Source organism: Varanus komodoensis, unplaced genomic scaffold (genome assembly GCF_004798865.1).
Source record: "Varanus komodoensis strain SLA01 unplaced genomic scaffold, ASM479886v1 scaffold61, whole genome shotgun sequence".
Taxonomy (NCBI): domain Eukaryota; kingdom Metazoa; phylum Chordata; class Lepidosauria; order Squamata; family Varanidae; genus Varanus; species Varanus komodoensis.
In genome coordinates this window covers 2,569,066-2,582,599 of record NW_025336236.1, presented here as the reverse complement: position 1 = coordinate 2,582,599, position 13,534 = coordinate 2,569,066, and the positions used below count along the sequence as shown (strand labels likewise).

The 13,534-nt window shown below is 42.9% G+C and overlaps 1 protein-coding gene across 1 annotated transcript in view; it reads left to right on the top strand.

The window, feature by feature from the left end:
• The window catches only part of TPH2 (tryptophan hydroxylase 2), a 65,894-nt gene that overhangs the window by 14,855 nt on the left and 37,505 nt on the right, over positions 1 to 13,534 (top strand). Inside the window, exons 5-7 of the mRNA XM_044449831.1 lie at positions 2,183 to 2,250; positions 7,497 to 7,693; positions 12,974 to 13,109. Of these exons, the coding sequence (XP_044305766.1) occupies positions 2,183 to 2,250; positions 7,497 to 7,693; positions 12,974 to 13,109 (401 nt within the window). The remainder of the gene's footprint in view (positions 1 to 2,182; positions 2,251 to 7,496; positions 7,694 to 12,973; positions 13,110 to 13,534) is intronic.

Below are 13,534 nucleotides of genomic sequence, written 5' to 3'. Positions count from 1 at the left end.
TAGGTTTCCTGTGTTTTTTCCTGTGTTTTTAATACAGTCACACTGCTTCAGCTCATACTTCACACTCTGTGCAGGCCCACGTACTGCCAAAAATCACAAATCCAAAGCTAGGGGGAAATTAACCTATATGAAACTGATTGCTTGCCTTCATTTGCTTGGAATAGACTTTGCATTTGCTTAATCTTGAAGATCTTAAGCCAGAGGTAAGGAACCTGGGGTTCACCAGATGTTTTAGTCTACAACTCACAGCTACCCAGCCAACAAGGCCAATGGTATTTGTTTTTGCCACCAGATAGATAGTTTAGTTTAGATAATTTAGCACCAGATAGATCGCTTTGTTTGGAACAAACAGAATTGTAGCCAAGGCAAGGTAGAGCTCAACCTTTTCTTTTCTTGTTAGACTTGAGTACAAAGCAGAGCTCATCACTGGGAAGGGCACTGATTATACTGCTGACTTCCTATCTTCAATTAAGTCTCCCTTATTTGCATTGTACTTTATAGATAATTAACTTGGGATAAAATTCCATCATGAATGGTCAGGAGTAAGTTGCCTTAAGGAGAGATGCACTTTTCTGCTCTTTTTATTTTTTTAAAAGCTTGAACAGTTTGTTTAAATAACATGACATTAATATTTCATCCTTTTACCTGAAGGGCCCTCGGGATTTTCAGTAACTCTTTGAGATGAGCACCTAAAATGACTTGATGGCTCTTTCCACTTATATAGCAAAAGGAATAAAGCAACGAAATGAAGACATTCTCTCTCTCTCTCTCTCTCTCTCCAAAATTCACAGGGAGGAGAGAGAGAGGCAGGCAGGCAAGGATTACAGGAGTTGCTTGCTGGAATATTTCTCCCCACTGTACACATATGGGGCCATTTACCACCAACTGCCTTGTGGGAAGGATTCTAAGAGAAAGACGGAGGCAGAAAAGCAAGCAAAGAATGCTGCTGCTGAACTGCCCCTCCTTGATGATTTGTTCCATATTGATCTTGTTTATTGTTTATTTGGATGTTACTTGTAAGCAACCTTGGAATGATCAGAATCTTGAAAGGCAGAAGAGAAAGGATTGTAATAGAATTAGATGAACCAGAAGCCCTCCCCCCATCCCACAACCTCATGTCCTTTAATGAACCAGTTGAATTGACATATTTGTTTTAGTTGCTTTATGAGGTGGCAGTATTTGAGTAAATAATTATATTTGGCTGTTTTTAATTTTGTATTAGGGTACCTGCATTCTTTCTATGAATGGGACCTAAGAAATCTGTTGTTGTTGTTGTTGCTGTTGTTACCATCTTTGCAGATGGCATGTAGAATTGTAGTTGTAGGCCAGATGGACTCTGACAGTGCGAGAAAGAACAATCCTACTGGCCTTCCCATAAGCCCCTGAAATGAGAAGCTTGTGGGCATCCACTGCAGAGCAGGTGGTGTGGCAGAGGAGATTGCCGCTGTCCATCCTCCCACTCTGCGCTTCTGTTAGATGAGCTTTCCACCCATCTAGATGGAGGAGCTCAGAGGGAGAGGAAAGAAGCCTGGAGTGGCTTCAGGATATCTCACATCCCTCCCCACCTCCTCAGTGGCCCTTTTACCTGCTTCTCTGGTCACCTTCCTGAGCAGCTGGTGCCATCCTTTCTGTGCTGTCTTCTACCACAGTATTTTCCTCCATTCTAGAAAGGTTGATCTGGCCTAAGAATAGGCTTTCTGCATGTGGCTGTAAGCACTTCGCAAGCAAATGTTGGGGCTGTAGGCAGAAAAAATGGTTCACCAAGAGGTGGGCAGCAAAGCTTTGATTCCCAGCTCTGAGGCTGGAGCACAGGCTCTGATCCTGGATTCAGGAATGCCAAAATTCCTGTGGCCCTTTGAGTGTTGTCTAGGGGCCATAGGATAACTCCTTAAACCTTAAGTAATATTCCTAAGACCTAAAACTTTTCAGACAATGGTGTTATAGTTTGCAAGCTCTTTGCTGCAGATTAATTCCTTTCTTGTGACTGCCTGGCTGAAAACTTCAGTCTTAGTGAAGGTGTGTTCTTTTCCCCAACTGTGTGTGTATGTATCACTGTGTGTGTCAGCAGCTCCACGGCTGGTACAAATTAGAATAATAGGCATTTTAAACCCTTTGATTTCTTTAAATGTCTCTTCTGTTGTGTTTATTTTTGTTTATTATAAATTATTTTTATTTTCTTTAGGGTTTTAAGGACAACGTCTATCGACAGAGAAGAAAGTATTTTGTAGATATTGCCATGAGTTATAAATAGTGAGTACTAATTTTTAAACAAAAACAAGGAATTGCTACAGATTAAGAAAGTATGCATGGTATGGTATTCTCAGGTATGAACTTTGCAATAGGACGATCGTTAGCCATTAAATTGTGACCATGTCACAGCCAAATTAACATGCTAAATGTATGACCTGAGCTTATTTGGGATGAATTGTAGAAGGTATGACACATCCTTCTGTTAAGTCCATTAGTCCATTCATTCTCATCTAAGATGGGTAACAAGGAGCCGTACAGATGTGGTTGAACAACAACTCCTACCATCCTTCACCATTGGCTATGCTGGCTAGGAATTATGGGTATGGAAGTCCAATGGCAACTAGAGAGCTAAACCTACCCCATTCTTCACAGCCTCTCTAGGGTTTCAGTTGGTAGTCTTTTCCACCCTCTTTGGTGATTCTAGGGCAGGAAAGGGGCTTGCAGATCAAACTGGTCTACCTGTAGTGCCAGTCTTTGGGGTTCCCAAAGAACCTGATCCCCTTTCCTGCCTCCTCTTGCCCCAGACACCAGTCTCTTGGTTTTTCCTAGCACAGTGCTTTCCTGCATCCTAAAGGGGTTGAAATGCCTTTCCTGAGGATCATGCTGCTGCATATGTTTGTAAGTGCTTAGCAAAGCTTTTCTCTGATCTTATGCCTGCGCTGGGTCCCAGTGCCAGTGGATCACCAAAATTAATCGACACCATGAATTCAGACTAAATTCTAAATGTTCTAGCTGGACAAAATTTAGTATAGGATTACACACTTGTGGCACAGTGCTATTCATGTCTACTCAGAAGGAAGACCTTTTGAGTCCATTGAGGTTTAATCACAGGTAAAAGCACAGGTAGAACAGAAGTGTTAGTAGCTTACTTTGGTACTAATAAGATAAATCTTTTCCTTTCTAAATGCTCCACATTTATTTTTTTTAATAAAAATGTTGTCTCTGCAGATCCAACCTACATTGTGAATTCATTATCATCCCCAGGAGTTAGTAAATTTCCAGTACTACCTACAAGTGCCTGCTGTTTTGCAATTTTCTTGTCACATAGCCTTCCAAGTCAAGCTAATTCCAATCATATTCTTGTTTTATTTGTAATGGGCCAAATTCTTCACACTCCAAAGAAAGCCCATGCTAATTTTATGTACTCTCCAATTTTATGCTTCCTTAAAAAAACAAAAAACCTTTATCTCCTTTGTGATTTCTAGTTTGCCTCTAGTTTATACATGGAAGTGTAGCCAGGAATGGTGGAGGTCAGCATTTATTGTTCCCAGTACAAGGAAGAAAGCACAAGGCAGGAAAAATAACTGCCCATCAAAAGCCTTTATGTTGTGGCTATATATATAACTAATAAGGATACCGCATGAAAATAGGGAGGGAATTTGTATCCTGTGAGCAGAAGCAGCAGTTTTTCCCTCTGTATAGATCACCGCTGTTCTATTAGCATTTTATATGGTTGTGGATCTCCTAACTGTTTCCGTGCAGGATCCTTTTGTATAGCTATGCTCTGCTTTGGTTGTACTTGACTAGTCTCTACCCAGCCTGAATCATTTCCCTTTGCTACTCTACTCTGATTTTTTCCTCTTAAATTCAAGCTAGGAAATGTGTGCTTTTGCTTAATTAAGGCCAGGGAGCAAGGGTGGCGTGTGGGTATGGAAAAGCGATCTTCAGCAGTCTCCTGGAGTATTTCTGGGGCTGCTTTGGCCTTCAGCTGTTGTTTCCTCTGGATCCTTCTCTTATCTTACTGGTTGCATTAAAAAAAGGGTAACCCATAAAGAGTGCTAAGGAACAAATACTAGGATCAAGCATCATTTGATAATACCAAATTTCCCAAAAGGAGGATCTTTATGTTGTCCAAAACACTTTGGGATAAATATCTCTGTGGAATAAAATGCCTATTTTCATTGCTTTTTGGCACATATTTTGGTTGCCCTTAATTTTCGATTAGATATATTTATACAGACAGCAATAGCTGTGTTTCATCTGTTGCATTATTTTCTTATCTCTTGATGTGCAATTTGTAACACCTATTTTAATGATATAGGACCGTCCAGGCACCTTATAGATGAGCTCAGAATGGGTTCACTTTGGCAATCCCTAAGAAATATCTATCAATGCCCTTTCACTTTGTATTAGGGCTGACTATTCTGGTAAATCAACCAAAGAGCATGCAGGGACCAGTTATTTGTAATGGAGAGGGACTGGTCTTGAATGTTTCAATATGGGGATCTTTATTCCTATTCCCCGGTGTATGTGGCCTGGTCATGCTTACTTAGTGGGAAAGAAGCAGCACTCTGAATTACATCAAATGATGGCCTTCAAAATGGCTTCTGAGATTTTTCTTAATGAGACAGACTCTGGCCAAACCAGGGCTCGTCTTCCTGAAAAGATATATTCATAGAATCATAGTAGAGTTGGAAGGGGCCATGAAGGCCATTGGGTCCAACCCCATGCAGTTGCAGGACACCACATGACACCATCCCACTCAGATGGCTGTCCAGTTTCTTTTTGGATGCCTCTAGTTTGGGAGAGCCCACCATCTCTCTAGGCAGCTGGTTCCACTGGTGACTATGGAAACTGACTGTAGCTATTCTACTCATTTCACTAGGTCGGTCTGTCTGTCTGTCCACCTATCCTCTGCCTCTACCATTTTGTAATTTGATATGCCACTTTTCTCAGGGAAATAGCCATTCAAAACAGAGTTAACTTTGGATACTTTTAGGGGACACTTGTTATGCTCATAGATATGAAGTATAGAGCATGAAGATTTGCAGAAAAGGATATGCTAAATTTCCCAACAAGGGAGGCATGATGAAAGTTTAAAAAGAAACAAACAAACACACAAACCTGAGTTAAATACAGTCTGCCATTTTTGAAACTTTCTACCTATTTGGCCCAGCTTATTGAAATGAGACCTATCCCTATCATCAATTTAGCAGTTGTTTATGAATATTCCAGCTGCACAGAAGTGTTTAAAAATGGTTGTCAGTCTGCTAAGCGAGGAACCAGTTGAGCTATTGGTGTGAAGTGTTTGGAAGGGGAACGGCGTTATCACAATCAAAGCCAGCAGATGATATTTTGCTACCTGAAGAGAAGGACAGGATGGTGCTCCGTCAGTACCCCATTCCATGGATAAACACCACCTGGAGTGAATTGCTCTTCCGCACTGGCAATCAGCCTCAAGGCAGTAGGCTAGCTTAGGGGGCATAGAGGAGGCCATGCCCCCCTCCCCCTCCAATATCTTGCTGCTGCCTCCCAGCACCTTCCACCTGAGACAATTGCCCTCAGTCTGCCTCATGGCAGCACCAGCCTTAATTACACTCATAATACACTTGAGAAATCCAGGTTGCATTCTTTATTTCTCAGTTGTTTCAAAGCCCGCTGCATGCTTGTTGTGATGTGCCATCAAGCCATCTCTGCTGTATGGCAACCTTACGAATGAATGTTCTCCAGAATGTCCAGCCTTCACAGCCCTGCTCAGTTCCTAGAAACTCAAGACTGTGTTGAGCTTATGGAGTTAATCCATCTCATATTTGGTCTTTCTCAACTATACCATATTTTAAAAATATGCTAAGTGGCATATAAACCCATTACATCAACCTTCCCCAATCGTGCATCTTCCAGATACATTTGGACTACAACACCCAGTCTTCGCAGTCGATGTCCCTGCTGGGTGGGAATTCTGGGAGTTGCAGTCCAAATGCCTCTGAAGGCCACCAGGTTGGGGAAGGCTGTATTAAATAACATTATGGATCCACTTCTGGCATGAATTGCTAGTACTCATGCCCGCCCCACCAGCAAAGCCCTTGACGTAACTTTTTATTCTTTGCAAATGAAAGAAGTGAAGGTGGGAGAAAGGAAAGGAAGACGACTGCACTTAATGAGAATTTCCAGGCTGAATAGGCAGTCTCAAAGCATATTAATTCCAAATGATTCTGTCTCCGCAGGGGATACCCATTATTGGAGCAGCTTCTGTAGTGAGGGCTGGTATCAGATCTCGCATCTAAGAAATGTCTGGCACATAGGAGGGAAGGCTCATTCAGCCATCATACCACTTGACAGTTGGATGCCCAAGGCTCCTCCATCAATGTATTATTCTAGCCCTTTTACTTTTCAAAGTGCTTTATGCTTGTTATCACATCCACAACAGCCTGAGGAGAAATGTCATTTTCCAGGTGGGAGGCTGAGGCTAAGACAGGGCCATGGTCATCCAGAGATCTGGAGGGCTAAGCAAGCATTTCAACATGACCCAGGATCCCCACTCACCATGAAGCATTCACACCTGGAGTGTTTTATTTTTAGGTATACCAACTTGGCAAGTGATTCAGTCAAAGCATGCAAAATGGCCTATAGCAGGGGTGGGAAAACACTGCAGGCCTGAGGCTAAATTCAGTTCTAGATAAGCAGTTTTAGCTAGTCCAGTGGTGTGTGGGACAAAAAGGACAGGGTCAAAGTAGTTTTATTTATTTCCTGAATGAATAAAAGTGCAGAACTAAACAATTCCTCCCCTTCATAGTTTTGCTCAATGGACTTACTGTCAGTAACTAGACACTGGGAGAGACATTTCAACCTTCCACAATGGGGGCAGGATGCATGCAAAAGCTGGAAAAACCACCAATGATTGGCAGTCAAGGGAAAAGGGGTATGATCAAGAAAAGGGCATGGCTGGACAATGGACCAAATTTGGTTCACATATCTCAGCACGGTGATGTGAGATTTTTCAGCATGGTGATTGTGAGATATTTTAGAGTGCCCAGCTCAGATAATGTGATACACTATAGGTCTGGAGGAACCCTTATCTCAATTCTCCCCTTGTGTCGGGTCTGCCTTGTGTGAGGTGTGTTTCTAAGAAATGTGATATATATACCAGTTCCCTGAAGGCTACGTGGGGAATTGGAGGTAGGAGGGAGTGGATCTTCTTAATGTGCTGCCTTAGAAACTCCTAAATGCATGTGTATAAATTGGATGGTGAGCTTTTTGCATGCCACATGAGCTGAAGATTTATTATTGATGTTTAGCATGCTGTAATTTCCCATCTTAGAGATGAGTGCAGGACAGCAATGTCAGGTGTTGCTGAAAATAGGCAAGGAAAAGACTGAAAAGTAGTTACTCCTTTTAAAATACCAGTGTATATCTAAATTTGGGTGATCATTGAAGGAGTTTGGGAGGAGGGCTAATGGGAAATAATGAACTGGAGAGCTGTTTGTTTTCAGAATTCTTGTGTGTTTTGTAATTCTTTTCTTCTTTAGTGGCCAGCCAATCCCTAGAGTGGACTATACACCCGAAGAAATAAAAACTTGGGGAGTAGTTTTCCGAGAACTTACTAAACTCTATCCGACTCATGCCTGTCGAGAATATTTGAAGAACTTCCCTTTGCTGACAAAGCACTGTGGCTACAGAGAGGACAATGTCCCTCAGTTGGAAGATGTCTCTATGTTTCTTAAAGGTAAGAGTTCAGCTTGGCTTGTGGCTGGGCAATGTACTATAACAATGCCAAATCTTGTCCTTCTGCTGACTGTCTCTTGTTTCTTCTGCAAGAAAATGTCTGCTGATTTCAGAAAATCTTAAGTCCTGTGCCATGTCCGTGGCCAATATTCATCACTGGTAGTCCCCCAAGGTCATTCATGTCGCACTACTAGAACATAAGGGGAAAAGAACATCAGAGGAGAAATTCTGGCTCAGACCAGGGATCCCATATCCTGTTCACACAGTGGCCAAACGGCTGTCCACAGGAAACCCAGAAACAAGACATGGGTGCAGCAGCACTAAGCTGTCCATGTTCCTTGTAAGTGGTGTGTAAAGGCATACTGCCTATGAGGCTGGAAACAACCACGGCCCCATTGTGGGACCAGTGCTTAATAGCAGATCCCCAGTGGTGAAGCACCATCTGGACAGGTCAGCACCATTCCCTTTCACTGGGGCCATTGACATGTCCCATTCTGGGAGGGCTAGTTTAGGCTAGTTTGCAGCTATGTTTTCAAGCACTGGCAGTCATCTCTGCTAGCCCAAGGACAGTGCTGGATATTGCTCTTAGCCACTGGCATGGGGGTAGGATCATTGTTGTCAGAGAAAATATTCCTGTGCTCATGGTTTTAGGTTATGCAAGGGTCTTGTGTAGATATTCCTTTTTCAGTGGTTTGGTCCTGCAGCATGTCATATATCTTTGTGCTATTATTAGATCATACAAAATATGTGAGACATGTTATTAATATGCTGGATGAAAACAGTAACCTCCTTTTGGAAATGGTGGAAGATCCTTTCAGGTACCGTAAGATACACTTCACATGATAGCTCATACTTTCCCTGGCGACTAGTGCCAAAATAGAGCAGTAAGGAACACATCTGTACTTTTCTGATCTCTAGATGGCTGCTTCTGGAGGTAGTTAGCTGTTTTCCAACACTTTCACACACCCATATGTATGATTCTGACGGTGGCCTTGGATGTGCTGGAGCTGCAGAAGAAAGAGAGCACATCAGTGCCTCACGCTCCTTGCTCTCTTCCTCCTTCACAAAGGCTGCAGTGGAACCTCTGCATCCCTTATCCCGCTGCCCCAGGATGAGATGCATAAGATCTCACATGGTGAGCTGCTAATCCACTTTGCATGTTGCAAGGAAGCACAAGGTGCCAGAAGAATAATGAGCATGGGACTTATGCTTCCTGTTCTTCCCTCATCTCTGTCACTTTTGGAGCTATTCTTAGTTGTGTGATGTCTTGCTGCCTTTAGGGCCAAGATACATGACCATGTTCAAATGCCAAGGACCTGGGCAGAAGAATGTCTAAGCTGATTTTGTCCTGATGTAAAGTTATTGTATACCTACCTTGCAGCTCATCTCTTAAGTACAATCGCACATAGCCAACTATATGATGAAATGGTTTGCAGTGACATGGTAAAAGCTGCACCACTGAAGGAACTACAGGCCCGCTATATTGTGTGCAGTAAAAGAGTCAATGTGGTCCAGTGGTTAGACCAAGACCCAAGAGGCTTAGTTCCAAAGCCCACACAGCTATGAAGCTCAATGACCTTGAGCCAGCTGCTGCCTCTTAGAACAACAGTGTTTGTGAGGAAAACTTTGGTACACACTTTGAAATCCTTGGAGGGAGGGTGAAATATATTGTTGTTCTTACTGGTTTGGCTGTACCAATCTTTTACAGATGAGATGATCATGGGAAGTGGGCATCCATAAAATAATTATTTGTATTGAATAAGGGATTACAAAACCAATCTGTTGGTAGAAAAACACATACCACTCAAGAATCTTGATACAGGGATGGGGATGGCATGTCCCTCACCGTGGCCTACATGGACTAAGGCTGATAGGAGCTGTAGCCCACCCAATCCCCCCCACCCCACTTTAAATATTCTTATTTGGGGAGTTGTTACAGCTGAGAAAATTCACACTGTTTTGAGGGAGTTCTGCACAAAAGTCCCAGCTGAGTTCTCCTCTCCCTTGAGACCCTCTTCATTGTGTCAAGTGGCTTCCGACTATGCCTGAACTACATCTGAATACAAAATGAGCAGATAAACTCTGTGTCTAGAAGCCTGATCCATCAATAAAATATGCGACAAGGTTTTTCTTATTTGCACCACCTCTTTATTGCATTTTCTACTTGCAAAATGAGGAGTCCGTATGTCTTTGGTGTGAAGTCTTCTACAGTGTAGGGCTCTGTAAATTGCATCAGATAAGACCTGAACACGAATCTTTGAAAAAGAGAAAAAGCATTTCATTTTTTTTTCCACCTCAGGGTAGATTGACAAGTGCTTCCTTGTTGCCTTTTCGTGAGATGATAACTGAACTGGAAGCTGATGCATCTCTCAGCCATGCATTGGATTTGAAAAACTATAACTCAGTTCTCATGACACAGCAACTCATTGTGGGCAACTAGTCACAGTGGGTTGTTGTTAGGTGCAAACCCAGACTGCTTCTTACAGGGTGGCATGTTTATGGGGAACAAGCCACTCTGACAACCCCACAGCATTTTCTGTCGATTTTTTACCCTCTGTTGGGTTGTTGTGTCATCTGAACCTGGGAGATCCGTCACATTGTGGGAAGTGGTAAGCTAGTCTACTGGGAAGACTGGCGTATTCCTTGTGCTCTTGGTGAATCCAGTGCTCCACTGATGCCCAAGTGGCTCTTCTGAGCAACTGCCACTGGCTTGGTATCCTTTTTCGGGGATGCAGAAGAAATGTGCACAACTGACAGGGTTTGAAGAACAATCCATTATTTCACCAGGGTGCACTTAACCCCTGCCCAAAATGTGATGTCTTGCCTAGCTAATAACCTGGTATAAGACAGATGCCAAAGTGTAGCAGGTAACATCCATGAATGCTAACCAGATAAGGCTGCGTTCTTTGAACAGAGCAACGTGCACACACATACGGTTCCCTGTTCAAAAGCAATACACAAATTTGGCAGATAGGGTTTTATTTTTTAAAGAATCTCCTCTCCTCTCCTCCCTCCCTTTCAAAGGTGCTAAAAGTAAGTACTTTCCAAAAAGAGAGAAAGAAAAGGATGGAATGTAGCTCTCTCCTTTCTGGAGTACGTAAGGACTGGAAAAAAGTGGAGGGCATTTTTTTTAAATAGAAGATTACATTGTTAAGGATGAAAAATGCTCCATACCCTCTTCCAGGGCAATCTCCCTTCACTATTTTGCTTTGCAATTGGTAGCACATTTTTGACGGTTGCCAAGTGTGCACAAAGTAAACTATATGCAACCTATAGCCTATTGGTCCATGTCCATTGATGTTGCTTACTGCACTTTGACAGCAAAAATTTACCAGGATATTAGCCAAGCAAGACTCAGGTGTATGTGCGCACCTGGAAAAACTGATTTCAAAAACCGAAATCATCCTTTCAATCGTGCACATTTTTTGCCCCTTGAAGAAGGGTATTGAGCCAATGACACTTGCTTTAAAGCGGACTTAGACATCAGCAAAGTAACAGTCTGTGGCAACAGCACAGGGTTCCAGGAGTCATGGGGAACCGGCGAATGAAGGTGTAGTGGTGATCAGAGCAGGGGGTGGGATAAGACGGATTCTGCTGTGTAGGATCCTGGGATAATAACTAGAGAGCTTGGGGGAGAACCATGGTACTCCTGACTGTCTGATGGCAACACTGTGAGCACCCCCACATGGGGCAGCTAATTTGCAGGTGGGTTGCTGTGCCATGTTTACTTCCCGATGGAGATGGAGATGGAGATGCTGCTAATTTGCTCTGATGCTCATGTCAGTTTGCCTTTTACTCTGCAGTGAATTTGCTTTTCTCCCAGGTGTTAACATCTTCTGATCCTCCTCCTCATCTTTTGGCAAATTCTGTTTAAGGGTCCTATTCTTATTCCAAGATCAAAGTGCCTAGTGTAGTACTCTCTGCTTCCTTTTTATCCTAAGAAAAACCCTGTGAAATAACTTAGGCTTAGAGAGTTTGTTGGGCCCCAAGTGTCATATCTTTTAGACTGAGAACCTGAGGGTGGGAACTCTCTTGGCTTTAAAAAAGTTTCATTTTATATCTGTAAGCCACTGTGGAAGTCTTTTGGGAAAGCAATATATAAATATTTAAAATAAATAATCAAACAAAGCATTTCCTTGAAGCTATGTGCAGCGAAGAATTGCTTGTAGAAATGGCTTAGGGAGCACTATTTTGAAAAATTGTTTAGTTCACAAAAAGCAAGTGGACACCGAGCCTTGTTGCCCTCCCATCTTCACACAAATCAGCCAGATTGCTTGTCCTGTGTCCTGGATGATTTTTTTTGCTGTTCAAGCAAAAGCTTAGCAGCAGCTTTTGCAATGATTCTCAGAGCCTATATTTTTAACACTATCACCTGCATAACTGGGCATGGGGAGACGCAAGACGCGCACCACTGTGAGGGCAACAAGGCACCTGAGGAAAAGTTTCCAGCTGAAAATAAAATACAGTGTGTGGCTGAAAGGTTAACCTGCCCCCGACGCCCTCTCCTTGCTTTATTCTGCCTTTATGACTGCCAGCACTTAACATTAATTGGCTTACTGCTCTTTGAGGTTGGTCCTATCTTTCAAAGGTGCCTCCTGCATTCTTCTCTTTGTCCCCAAGGAAAGGAGCTGAAGTAAGATTCCTTTTTTCTTTGCTCGAAGGTAGAAAAGCACTCTGTGGTTCAAAGGTATTATCTCAACCAAAGACAACAGTAATATTTTTTTGGGGGGGGGGGAACTATGCTTGGATCCTTTCACAGTAAACAGTATCTAATGAGATGAGAAAGAGGTTTGGAAAGAACTAGCCTGTTCAAAGTCACCAGGAACTTGCAAAGAGATACTTTTGATGAAAAGACCCTTTCTTTAAGAAGTGCATATCCACATTTGATTGGTACCCAAGATGTGTAGAAAACAACCATACAGTTCAGTTTAAGTTCATGTTCTTGATTGTCAGCTATTGTTGTTCTATAAGGTTGCATGGAGCCCAGTATATTTTAGACACATTTGCTGGCAGTGGTGGTTTCCACAAGAAAGGCTGCCAGTAGAAATCAAGTAGTATCTGAGGAGATGCAGAAGACAATCTGTGTCTTGTGACCACGTGGACACAGAGCAGCCAACTGCTAACACAGCTGGGCTCACCCAACATGTTAGCCTATATGCAAGGTGCAAATCCAGCCATTGTGTAATCCACCTCCTCCACTGTCATCATTTGCAAGAAAGATCTATGATTCGATTGCTTAGCACTTGACACAGAAATGATTAGGATTTCTTTTCCACTTCAGAAAGATCTGGTTTCACAGTCAGACCAGTTGGCGGATATCTCTCACCTCGTGACTTCTTAGCGGGCCTTGCTTATCGTGTTTTCCATTGTACCCAATACATACGCCATGGCTCTGATCCCCTCTACACGCCTGAACCGTGAGTATCATTGGTCATGATGCATGTGATGCGTGCCTTTCGTATCCAGTCTTTTCTCTATGGAATTCAAGGAAGCATGCATTATTCTGCCCCATCTTTCCCCTATCCTCACTCCTCACAGCAACCCTGCCAAGTAGGTTATCCTGAGCAAAACAGCCCAGGTTCATATAATGAGCGTTGTGACTGAGCGGGGATTTGAATTGGGTCTCCTCAGTTCTGGATCAAGCCCTAAGCATCATACCACCCTTCCCCAACCCGATGCCCTCCAGATGTGCTAGACCTGAAACCCCATCATCCACAGCCAGTCCCAAATGATGGAACACCTGGGGGGGGGGTGCTACCAGGTTGGGAGAGGATGCTCTAGATAATTAGGTAAGCAGGCCTATATCTATAGGTGTATGACTAATATGCTTGACTTGGCTTTT